At 44.3% G+C, this 12,751-nt stretch overlaps 1 protein-coding gene across 1 annotated transcript; it reads right to left on the bottom strand.

Annotated features, from left to right (window-relative positions):
- Positions 1–2,632: 2,632 nt before the first annotated feature.
- CCDC122 (coiled-coil domain containing 122) lies at positions 2,633–9,725 on the bottom strand. The gene is made up of 4 exons (XM_077917557.1): positions 9,590–9,725; positions 7,248–7,652; positions 4,724–4,840; positions 2,633–2,847 (listed from the first exon to the last, which is right to left on the bottom strand). Exons 1-4 carry the CDS (start codon positions 9,701–9,703, stop codon positions 2,698–2,700), a joined length of 786 nt encoding a protein of 261 aa, XP_077773683.1. The 5' UTR covers positions 9,704–9,725; the 3' UTR covers positions 2,633–2,697.
- Positions 9,726–12,751: the final 3,026 nt, after the last annotated feature.

The raw sequence follows: 12,751 nt of genomic DNA, 5'->3' as shown, positions 1-12,751 counted from the left end.
ACTCCCACGAGAGAAAAAATCAGCGTTGTCCAAAAATGCTTCTGTGCAGGCATAACCCTTTTCCACAAGGTGGAGTCATAGACTGAGTTATTACTAAGGTTCAGTCCTCACTGCAAGAGGAGGAACCACCTCTAGGTCAGCTCTTCCTACCTGGGAGATTACAACTCCCCTCATCCCTGATCCTTGGCTGTGCTAATTGGGGCTGATGAAAACCAAAACATCTAGAGGGCATCAGTTTGCAGGAGGCTGCCCTAAATAAGCACTTGGAACTTCCAGCTGGTTTCAATTGCATCAGTGCAGTATTCCAGAACCCATAAGCATTCTCAATTGACCTGCAGGCAGAGTAACCTCACAATATAATTTAAGTCTTATATCTTTTGGTTGTCCCATCCACGCACCCAGCCTGGACTTACAGGCTTTAAACTTTTGTTTAGAAGCTATGTTAAAATGGATGCTACTTTTACAAGGGACGCGGGTGGCGCTGTGGGTAAAACCTCAGCGCCTAGGACTTGCTGATCGCATGGTCGGCGGTTCGAATCCCCGCGGCGGGGTGAGCTCCCGTTGCTCGGTCCCAGCGCCTGCCAACCTAGCAGTTCGAAAGCACCCCTGGGTGCAAGTAGATAAATAGGGACCGCTTACCAGCAGGAAGGTAAACGGCATTTCCGTGTGCTGCACTGGCTCACCAGATGCAGCTTGTCACGCTGGCCACGTGACCCGGAAGTGTCTGCGGACAGCGCTGGCTCCCGGCCTCTAGAGTGAGATGAGCGCACAACCCTAGAGTCTGTCAAGACTGGCCCGTACGGGCAGGGGTACCTTTACCTTTACTAATGCATTAGTAATCTTTATGGCATTTTATAATACTCTATTGAAAGCCAACGTGACAATGCATTTGAAGAACAGGGAATAAATTGATAAAATCCTGAGAACTGGGGCATGGGAAGAGGGTGACCTGAAAGTGGGGGAATATTGACATCAGTCCCTTGTCATGGTCAGAGCTGTAGTGTTATGTACTGAGTTGAATAGGATCCAAAAGACAGCAGTCTGATTGGTCCTAGAACAATAGGATCCAGAATGCAGCAGTCTGATTAGTCCACAGGAGCCAGGTGGAAGGGAATCCACAACCTGATTGGCCTACAGGAGAATCCCGGAATTAGCCAATCACGTGGGGCCCATTGTGTAAATAATGTATATAAGGCAGACATTCTGGGGGAACTTCCATTCCTCCTCACCACTCTGCGCTGAGTAAAGAGCATGAAATCCACTCTCAACTCCAAGTATATCTCAGGTTCACTGCCTGCCTCTTCCATGCGGGGGAGATTGCATGCAGTGGAGATCCTTGGCATGAAATCCTTGGAGATCCTTTCTGCTTTGAACTAGTAGGATTGACAATCTAAAGATGCATTGAAGTTGCTGCTAGATCAGATTGCTAGAAAAGAGGCAAGAGGCATGCGGACATGGTGGTGGGTTGCGGTGAGGTGGGCGGTCCTAGCAAGAGCTGTTAGATGGCCTAACTGAAATAGAGTCCCCAACTTCAGGGGCAGTCTATCTCTGAATACCAGATGGGGGCACCATTTTCTGGTTCACCTCAGGTGGCAGAATGTCTTGGGCCAGTCCTGCCTTGCACCAAACAAAAGGATAAGCTGCGTAGCTTGGAAGAAAAACCCTTTCAAAAATTTTATTCCACTTTTTAAAGGTTCTTTGCCATTTAGTTAGCCCTTACATAGAGAGTAGTGCAAAACTTCACTGTCCAGGCAGCATCTTTCAAACAGCCTCTGCTATACAGGGCCTAAAACTTATGTGGTTGAAAAATATGTTTGATAGACTGAACCACATGAAAAATATTTTACAGGCAGACAGGGCAACTGAGTGTCCCAGCCACAGTAATAAAACAGGGAACCCCCTCATATTCCATTCTGCTTAAGTCTTCTTTTAATACTGGAATAGCAAAGAAACAGGTAATAACAATTCAGTCCCTCAGAAGGGAAACAGAAAGTAACAGATTGTTCAGAGATACTGGAACCCCAAATATTTAAGTGCAGATCCTCCTATCAAATGCCTATAACAACACCTCTGTCCTCTTTTTCTTCAGAGAAGGGGCAAGTTTGAGTACCAAACGGTAGTACTATCATGCACCAGTTTGTCCCATAGTGTTCCAAACATATAACCCTCATTGTTCAGTTACATGCATTTGTGTATAAACTGTATTTAGGCCCCCAATTTCAGTGATTTTGCTGAGATTTAATTCAAGGTAAACAACCTTAGGATTGCAGCCATGCGCTTCACCTTTTTTGTCCATCCGGATGAATTAAATATTTTGCTTTATGGATTTCCCAGATTCAGACTAGGTATAGCTTTGCATGTCACAGAATTACCCCAGAATCAGATCTATCTGGTGGCTTTTTTAAACTATATTTGTGGGGCTTAAATTCAATTAGCACAACCAAGTTTTATAAGAACAGCAAATCAAAGAGTCAGCAAGTGGCATGAACTTCTTTCCCCCCCCCTAGTTGAATGCTTCTCTGCATCACAGTGACTCCTGTGTAGGTAACAAGTGCATTTGTAACTGGGGAAAAGACAGTATCAGAAAGAAAATGTTGAGGAGATAGGAAAGCTCCATGAACGGTATGTATAAGACAAACTTAACAGTTTGTTACATAAAGAGAGCAGACTGTATCCTTAAAATGAGCATATAGTCTATCAATCAGTTGCTTCGAGGAGATTCCTTAGTTCTGCAACTTTTTCTTCCATTTGCTGAAGGTTACAGTGCCGCTGTCTTTTGCTGGACTGAAATTTGTTCACTTGGCAATGCAAACGCTTTAGTATAGCTTCGTATCTTTTATTCTGCACCTGTTACAATAAGAGTAAACACAGCTGAGAAATGCTTGAGCACAACAGACATGCAGCAAACAGATTACAGGTCACAAAGGTTTTTTAGGATGCAGTTCTCTCCCACAGTGGGTTTTATTTCTGAGTTGACTTGTATGGGATTAAATACTGCCCCTTCCATCATCCCTGACTGTAATGGTTCTAGGGGTTACTTGTGCGTAAGCCTGTCCCAACACCTGGCTGGGTTGCCTGAGTGAACCTTTCCTGTCCGGACAGCCACTCACCCGTGGCTGCCTCAATCGCTGGCAGAATCCGTCAGTGGGCGTTTCTTAAACTTCTTCCAGCAAAGAAGCTCTTTGACGCCCAGTCTCCTCCTACTCTCCCTGCGCTGAAACCTTCTGCGCAAGGAGGGCGTAGGCAGCGGAGGACCCTTCCTCTCCGCGCTGGTCCCCGGCAAGGAGTCATGGGACCGCCTCGCCGATTCCCCCATCTGCCCCCCTTCTTCACTGGAGCTGAGCTGATTCCCTTCCCCAGAAGATGGGCTGCCTCTCCCACTCCCAGGACGCTCTGTGGGATCCCCTTGGAGCTTGCTCTCTCCCTCCGGCACTGATGGCAGTTCCCTGACACTGACCATTGGTCATTCTGAATGTGTAGCGAGAAAACCATGAGGCCAGAAAAGAGACAGAGTGGGTGTTGTCAGCATATTGCTAGCAGACTACTCCAAAACTTCACACCAGAGTGGACAAGGCAGACTCCTGTTGGACTTCACAGAGAGATCTTGAGATACCTACCATAACTTTTTGGAGCTTCATTAAAATCTCTTTGCATGCAGTTATTTAACCCCCATTTACACTGCTCATGTTATCTATTATTATTATTATTTCCTGCCCTTCCCCAGAAGGTCTCAGGGCAGGTTACAGCAAAATAACCAGTGTGGAGAGGACCCACACACAAGGTTTGTTTGACTTACAGATGTACCATTTTAGGAATCAATATGTTGTAGTCATTTGCACAAAGATCAATTACGGTAGCTCCTCTGTCAGGGAACTGCCATCAGCTCAGAGGCCAGAGGTGGAAGGGCAGTTGGGTTACAGGGAGATCGTGAGAAGTAGCTCTTCCTCCGGGGAGGAGGGAAGCCACACCTCCAGTCGGGAAAGGATACAGGGCTCAGAGGATGCAAGAGCCTGAGCAAAGGGGGGGGAGGCAGGTCCCCCTTTGCCCACGCCCTCTCTGCGCAGTCGGTTTACGCGCAGAGAGGGGAGGCATAGGATGGAGGTCAAAAGACTGCTCTGCTGGGGAAAGTTAAAGGACCGCCCACTCCCAGATTCTGCTAGTGACTGAGCAGACATGGAATTGGGACCTTCTGCACTGTGGAAGTTTTGTACCAATAATAAAGTCTTTAAAAGACCAGTGGGGGTCTTGCCTGTTTGCTCTCGAGCAACCACGCCGGCACACATAACATTCTCTATGTGCTGGTCTATAGTACACAGTGAAACAGAGGACACAACCAGCAGGGTCAATGCTGAGAGTCAGTAAAACCCCAATATTCACAATATTGGTACCCAACATTTGATTCTGTAACATAGCAATATTTTTCCAGCTCATCATGTGCTACTGATACAAACTGTCAAGCATGTGACAAATAATAAATAACAATAAACAGAATATCATAACTATTCCACATTGCAATAAAGTAAAATACCAGCTTTTGTTGTTCTGTGTTTGTGGAATGGAGGTGGGAGAGAACCCCAGCAATACTGATTTGTTTTTATTCATATTCCTAGACTACTGGGATTTTTCAAAAATGTATAAGCTTTAGAATGAAGAGTTCTTTTTCTAGAAGACATGAACCACAACACAGCTGGTGACATATTCTATTCTAATGACTGAAAATCACCTGAATTTCTTTTTGAAGCCTAGCATGCACATTTCTTTCCTCTCTAAGTGCATTTTCCTTTCCACTGATAGCTTCTTTCAACGCATTAATTTCAGCTTCCAAATATGCGATTTCATCCTACAGATAGATAAAAGAATATGAAAATATTTTAATGTTCACAGATCTTTTTGGAATTTAAATAACAATTGGGATTGTTTCAAGATTCAGTGCTAGAAGATTTAAGTAAATGCCAAAATGGAATCTAAATAGTAATTGGCAGATGAACAACAACGAAAGGAAAAATGAAAAAAATAAAAACAAACATAGAATGGGTAGGATACATGATCCTCACATGATCTCCCAAGATCAACTCGCTCTTAAAAGTAATATCTAAATTTGTTGAATACCCAAATTTCATCAGAAACAGAACTTTCGCTTTTCAAGCATGCAATAATGTGCTTAGCAGCTAATGTGGTTTTCCAGGTCCAAGCATGTTGATTCTTAGACCCAAACTAGATGTGAAAGAGGAGATCCATAATTGGACCTCCCAATATTTTCTCTTTGTTTTAAAGCAGTTATGGGATGCTCCTAATCTCATAAGCTAAGCAGCTCTGAGGGGCATTTAACCCTAATTCATTTCCTGATCGAAATGACACCCAAAGCTGCTACTACAGAAAGTGTCATTACTTGAGGTCAGATTGCAGCAACAGGACATTATAAGTAAGTACAGTTACTACTTCTCACAGCTGAAGCCTTGGGTACTGTTGCTATTCCTGATTTCTTCATGGACTTGGACATATCTGTGGTACCCATGCAGGACACGTACCGTATTTTTTGCTCTATAGGACGCACCTGACCATAGGACGCACCTTGTTTTAGAGGGGGAGAACAGGGGAAAAAAATTCTCCCCCTCTCTGCTCAGCGCCCCTTCAGCGAAGCGGCAGGAGAAACGGAGCCCCTTCCATTTCTCCTCCCGCTTCACTCAAGGGGCGCTGCACAGCTCTCCCTCTCTGCTGAAGCCAGGAGAGTCTTTCTCTCCCGGCTTCAGCAAAAGGAACCCGAAGCCTTTGGAGCGCAGCGCGAGGTCCCGCTGCGCTCCAAAGGCTGCAGGCGGCTATCCCTGAAGCCTGGAAAGCGAGAGGGGTCAGTGCGCACCAACCCCTTTCGCTCTCCAGGCTTCAGTGAAAGCAACGCAAAGCCTCCGGAGCGCGGAGGGAGCGCTCCCTCTGCGCTTTGGAGGCTTCACATTGCTATCGCTGAAGCCAAGGAGCCTGCATTCGCTCCATAGGACGCACACACATTTCCCCTTAATTTTTGGAGGGGAAAAAGTGCGTCCTATAGAGCGAGAAATATGGTATATTGAAATTAGTTAAGCAGTTTTAATTTTTGCTTTAGATATGCTCTGTATACTTCATACTTTGTTCCTACTGTGCATTCCACATTGCTAAGTCAAAAGGTTGCCAGCCACCACTTGGCTGTTTACACGTGCTGTGGCTTTGGGCTATTTCTACAACACCCAAACACATACACTGACATACACAGAGAAGTGTCCAGGGCAGCTGTCTACTAGCTCCACCTGCTATGCCGGCTGAGACCCTACCTGCCTGTGCACTGTCTCACCAGAGTGGTACACTCTTGGACTATTGCAATGCGCTCTACGTGGGGCTACCTTTGAAGGTGATTCAGAAACTACAACGAATCCAGAATGCGGCAGCTGGGCTGGTGACTGGCAGCGGCCGCCAGGACCATATAATTCCAGTCCTGAAAGACCTATGCTGGCTCCCAGTACGTTTCTGAGCTCAATTCAAAGTGTTGGTGCTGACCTTTAAAGCCCTAAATGGCCTCGGCCCAGTATACCTGAAGGAATGTCTCCACCTCTATCCTTCTGCCCGGACACTGAGGTCCAGCTCCCAAGGCTTTCTGGTGGCTCCCTAACTGTGTAAAGTTACAGGGGACAAGGCAGAGGGCCTTCTCAGTAGTAGCGCCTACCCCAGGGGTCAGCAACCTGCAGCTCCGGAGCCGCATGTGGCTCTTTTACACCTTTGCCGCGGCTCCGGGGCGGATACTAGCAAGGGGAGGAGGCGCATTGTGCACCCCGACACTCCCCACTGTCGCGGGCGCTGTACTGGCTATGACGTCGCATGGGGGCAGTGCGTGCGTTAGTCACGCACCGTCCCGACGTCACCTTCCCGCCCGCCCGCTACATTGTAAGGGGCATGTACACTGGTCACTGCATTGAAAGGGGGCATGTACGCTGGTCACTGTTTTGAAGGGGAGTGAAGAACACACACACAAAAAAAGGTAACTTGTTAATTTAACGTTTATTTCTATGAGGAGGAGTAATTCTGAGGGGTCAAACAAAGAAATAATAAAAAAGTGACAAAAAAATTATTTTTATAATGACGAGTTTTGCAGCTCCCAGTTTTTTTTTCCTTCGGAAACGGGTCCAAGTGGCTCTTTTTGTCTTAAAGGTTGCAGACCCCTGGCCTACCCTGTGGAATGCCCTCCCCCCCAGATGTCAAGGAGAATTGCCAATTAATTGGACCTGAGACTGGTTAGTAGTATTTACCGGTACTTCTGGATTCTGAAGAACAGACATTAATTCCTCCTTGTTTGTAATCATCTCTTTGACCGCAGCTCTTTTCTTCGTGAGCTCAGTCATGAGTGGCAATTTGTTTTCTGCCTCCACAAAGTGGTCTCTGTGAGCAGCCATTTTTGCATAGTAGGCACTGTTTCTTTGAAGCATCAGCTTATACTCTTCTTGCAGTGTTTCCGTATCAAATGCAAGCTTGAGATTCTCAGCATACAAGGCTGTGATCTGAACCTCCAGATTTTCACAGTGATCTTTTGTATTTATTATGGCTTCATCTTGATGAAACATTTGCCTTTCTGTTGCCTTTCTGTCTGCCACAACAAGTTTCATTTGTGCCTCAAGATCCTGAAGCTGAGTCTATGGGAAAATATAGTAATATACAGTGAAAAGTTAATACATTTGGTGGATGGCATTAAATTATTTATAGGAAAGGTAAAGGTACCCCTGCCCGTACGGGCCAGTCTTGACAGACTCTAGGGTTGTGCGCCCATCTCACTCAAGAGGCCGGGGGCCAGTGCTGTCCGGAGACACTTCCGGGTCACGTGGTCAGCGTGACGAAGCTGCTCTGGTGAGCCAGCGCAGCACACGGAAACGCCGTTTACCTTCCCGCTAGTAAGCGCTCCCTATTTATCTACTTGCACCCGGGGGTGCTTTCGAACTGCTAGGTTGGCAGGCACTGGGACCGAACAACAGGAGCGCACCCCGCCGCGGGGATTCGAACCACCGACCTTTCGATCGGCAAGCCCTAGGCACTGAGGCTTTTACCCACAGCGCCACCCGTGTCCCCGTGTATAAATTATTTATACAATGGTGTAATTGCTTGAGGTTTAGTTAACAAGCTATTTTTATTTATTTAAAAGAAAACAAAATTGTGAAAGCATTATAATTAGTAGTATAAAAATTTATAGCACTGCAAAAAGTACATATGACTCTGATTTATCTAGAAATTTGGCTTTCCAATTTATTAAATTGAAGAGAATAATTTTGTTCTTTTGCTGTTGGCCTTTCCTGATTAAAATGATCTGTGATGTTGTCACAATGCCCTAGATCAACATGACTAGTTCTGTACATTCAAGGGAAGCTTGGAATTGTCTTCCTCAAACAGCATCTGCCTCCCCTACTCTACCACATTACAGACGTCTTTTCTAGGTAGGCTAAATGACTCTAGAACAGCAAGGAAGGTAATTTATTCCAGTCCTTGGCTGAGAAGCCACAAAATGTGTGCGCACACATGCCGATAGGAGAAAAAACTATCTTCACCTGCCCACACTTGTTCGAATTGACTTTTATTCTGCAGATCATCTAATTGCTATTATTTTAATAAATAAAAACTTTCTACCAATTTGCCGCATTTCAAGTCTTCTGCTGGGGTGCTGGGGCAAGGAGACTGCAGGAAATCATATGACTTTTTCCACTTGTCTTTAGGGCAGAAGACATAGGGCATATCCTTGTGCCTGAACTAATGTACAGTGGTACCTCAGGTTACATACGCTTCAGGTTACAGACGCTTCAGGTTACAAACTCCGCTAACCCAGAAATAGTACCCTGGGTTAAGAACTTTGCTTCAGGATGAAAACAGAAATAGTGCTCTGGCGGCGCGGCAGCAGCGGGAGGCCCCATTAGCTAAAGTGGTGCTTCAGGTTAAGAACAGTTTCAGGTTAAGAACGGACCTCCGGAACAAATTCTCATCCTGAAGCAAGGTTCTTAATCCGGGGTACTATTTATGGGTTAGCGGAGTCTGTAACCTGAAGCGTATGTAACCTGAAGCGTATGTAACCCGAGGTACCACTGTAATTTCAATTGGATGAATCCTAAAAACTGCCCTCTTGGACAATTCTTGACTAAGCCATGTATATGAAGTGAAACTGAGCAGAGTTTCAGGATGGCATTTCCTTTTGTGCAAGTGTTATTTTCTAAAAGTCATACAGTATTAGGTAAAGGGGCTCATGACCATTAGGTCCAGACATGACCGACTCTGGGGTTGCGGTGCTCATCTCACTTTATTGGCTGAGGGAGCCGGCGTACAGCTTCTGGGTCATGTGGCCAGCATGACTGAGCCGCTTCTGGTGAACCAGGGCAGCGCACGGAAACGCCGTTTACCTTCCCGCCAGAGCGGTACCTATTTATCTACTTGCACTTTGACGTGCTTTCGAACTGCTAGGTTGGCAGGAGCAGGGACCGAGCAACGGGAGCTCACCCCGTTGCGGGGATTCGAACCGCCAACCTTCTGATCGGCAAGTCCAAGGCTGTGTGGTTTAACCCACAGTGCCACCCACCTCCCAAAGTTATATTACCTGCAACCTGATAAGGACAGCCTTGTTGCTTTCTATTTCAGAGGCTTGGGCATGTTGTTGTTCTGCTATTTGCTGCACAGCTTCATCTAACAACAATGAACTCGGATTAGCCATGTCTAAAAGAAGAAGAAGAAAAGACAGAAAGAGTTGGAGAGAAGCAGCTTTGAAAACTACATCTAACATAAAAAGGTAAAGAACCCCTGACAGTTAAGTCGAGTCGCGAATGACTCTGGGGTTGCGGCGCTCATCTTGCTTTACTGGCCGAGGGAGCCGATGTTTGTCCGCAGTTTTTCCGGGTCATGTGGCTAGCATGACTAAGCCATCGAAACCAGAGCAATGCACAGAAACGCTGTTTACCTTCCCGTCAGACCAGTACCTATTTATCTACTTGCACTGGTGGGCTTTCGAATTGCTAGGTTGGCAGCAGCTGGGACCGAGCAACGGGAGCTCACCCCGTTGCGGGGATTCGAACCGCCGATCTTCTAATCGGCAAGCCCTAGGCTCTGTGGTTTAACCCACAGTGTCCCTACATCTAACATAAGTCCTGCTATTTGAAGAGCTGCTTTGAAAGTTGAGTTCATACAAGTAGGGTCCTGTGAATAAATGTTAAATATTCACATATTTTAGTATGATATGGAAAGTATGTTCTATTGTATCCAAAAAGCAGCTTGCCCAACTCATCTTTCTCTTCCTGTCCTCCTCCCTGTAGCCCTACACTCTGAAAACCCTCTCCAGAAGAAATCCCTTTGCAGAGGGAAGATGCTAAAGCATGTCTGTATACATGCTATACATTGTGCACATTCAGAGCACATTTTCCCCTTCAGAGAATTCTGGGCACTGTAGTTTGTTAAGGTTTGCTGGTAATTGTAACTCTTTGAGGGTTTAACTACAGTACCCAGAATTCTTTGAGGCAGAGAAATGAGCTTTAAACAAGCTTTAAAGATATTGTGCAAATGCACACAAAGATGGGTTTGGCAAGTTGCCTTTTCCTTGCAGAAACCTTAGGAACACATTATTTTTCTTGAAAAAATAGGCTTGGATCCCAAAGTGCACATTTCTATAAAGTGCACATTTTTAGAGGCTCCTTTGATTGCTTATCCCTTCCTCCATTTTGTTCTGAAACTTTCCAGGATCATCTCTGTCAAATAAATTGCATTATTAATTTGCCATTGTTTTGTCTTTTAAATGTTAATTTCATAATTTTATATTATCAAGCTAGCTGAAATAGCAAATATAATGACAGAAGGACACCCAATGGTGAGGGCACTGAGAGATTCAAAATAATGAATGCAAATAGAAATTACTTTTCAACATTAAATAGATTATCAATGCCTTTCTGGGACTATTTGAACCAGACCTTAGCTGAGATAGTTCACAATCTGTATGACAGCAGAAGTATTACGTGAGTGAGTTTTCTTCAGTTTATGTGTGGGAATATGATTCCCTCACAACAGAATAGTACTTGGCAAGACCTTCTATGTAAACTGAAAAATAGCTTATCATCGAAAACTGACGGACTGAGGGGAGGAAAAAAGAATTTATTCCACAAAGACTTACTCAAGTCAGGTCTTGAGGAGACCGGACAGGAAAAAAACAGTGGCAAAACCACAGAAAAGAGTTGACTCAGTTAATGACATGGGTTTAGAAATAAAATTGCATGCCATTTATTTCAGAGGCAAAAGAGGTTCAGCCAATGCAGTGTCAAAAAACCTGACAATTTTATCTGTCTTTTGGTGACCACATGTTATACATGCTTACTCTTATCCTCGTAAAATGAAGCCATCGATAAATGTAAAGAAAGAGCAGCCAGTTGAGGCCTGTGGCAGTTTAAATTTAAGGAGGTAATCACAAAACCTCGTATTTTCCCCCAATGTGGCCTCTTTTCTTCCCTTTTTCTTGGGCCTATAGGCTCAATTTTTATTTTTATTTTGGCTCAGTTAATATCTTAACATGTTCTTCAAAACACCCCAAATTCAGCAAAAATCAGTAATATGTCGCCACGGCTGTTCAAAAGATGCCGCTTCAAATGGGCCCAGGTGGGTCCATTTCAACAGATTCAGCGATCAGTTAAAATGGCGTATTTACCTCAGGCTATTACTTTGTGGCTTGCTTATTTATTTATTTAACTGAATTTATATACCACCCTATATCAGGAGGTCTCAGGGCGCTTCAACAGAACAAAATCAGAATATAAAACCACAAAATATGTAATCAAAATAAAAAACAACCCAATAACCCCCCACTCCCCACAAGAAAACCCCACATTTTAAAAGGGTATAGGATGTACACAGTGTTGTTTTTCAGAGGGGGGGACGCAGGGGGACTTCCTGCTGGAGTGGTACCTATTTATCTACTTGCACTTTGATGTGCTTTCAAACTGCTAGGTTGGCAGGAGCGGGGACCGAGCAACTGGAGCTCACCCTGTTGCAGGGATTCGAACTGCTGACCTTCTGATCGGCAAGCTCTGTGGTTTAACTCACAGCGCCACCTGCGTCCCTCCCAGCCTCCTTACAGCCATCTAGAAATGAGCTAACCAGTGATATTTTAGGGAGCAGGCTAGCAAGTGGGGCCCATTACTTACATTATACGAGCCTACACAACACAAAACACAATTGCTGTATGTAGGTTTTACTTTATTTATTTTTTATCTTATCTTTTGGAAATGTACATCCAGAGTTTTTCTCCCCCTTTAAACTTTTTGGGGGCCCCCAAAAGAGTGGGGCCCTAAGCTATAGCTTGTTTAGCTTGTATGTAAAACCCGGCACTGGAACAGCAAACCAACAAGCCCTATTGAATTAATTTCTGCGGTTGCTGGGGAAGCCCAGCAAATTATTATTATTTATAATAATAAAAAATTATTATTGTTGTTGTTGTTGTTGTTGTTTTGTTATTATTATTATTATTATTATTATTATTTAAATAATAAATTGTTGTTGTTGTTTTGTTATTGTTATTATTATTTAAATAATAATAAATTATTATTATTGTTGTTGTTGTTGTTATTGTTATTGTTATAATAATAATAAATTATTATTATTAAAATAATAAATTATTATTATTATTATTATTATTATTATTATTATTATTATTATTATTATTATTATTATTATTGGCGCAGCTCCTCGAGGAGCCGCAGGGGGCGCCCTCCGACCGGGACGCCCC

The sequence above is a fragment of the Podarcis muralis genome, chromosome 13 (genome assembly GCF_964188315.1).
Source record: "Podarcis muralis chromosome 13, rPodMur119.hap1.1, whole genome shotgun sequence".
Lineage (NCBI taxonomy): Eukaryota > Metazoa > Chordata > Lepidosauria > Squamata > Lacertidae > Podarcis > Podarcis muralis.
This window is presented reverse-complemented; position numbering and strand designations above follow the sequence as displayed.

Coding starts and splice junctions, on each gene's coding strand:
- CCDC122 (XM_077917557.1), bottom strand. CDS start 9,703: ATGGCTAATCCGAGTTCATTGTTGTTAGATGAAGCTGTGCAGCAAATA. Junction 7,653..9,589: donor CTGTCCTTATCAGGTTGCAG/GTAATATAACTT, acceptor ATTTTCCCATAG/ACTCAGCTTCAGGATCTTGA. Junction 2,848..4,723: donor GGCTTCAAAAAGAAATTCAG/GTGATTTTCAGT, acceptor TTATTGTAACAG/GTGCAGAATAAAAGATACGA.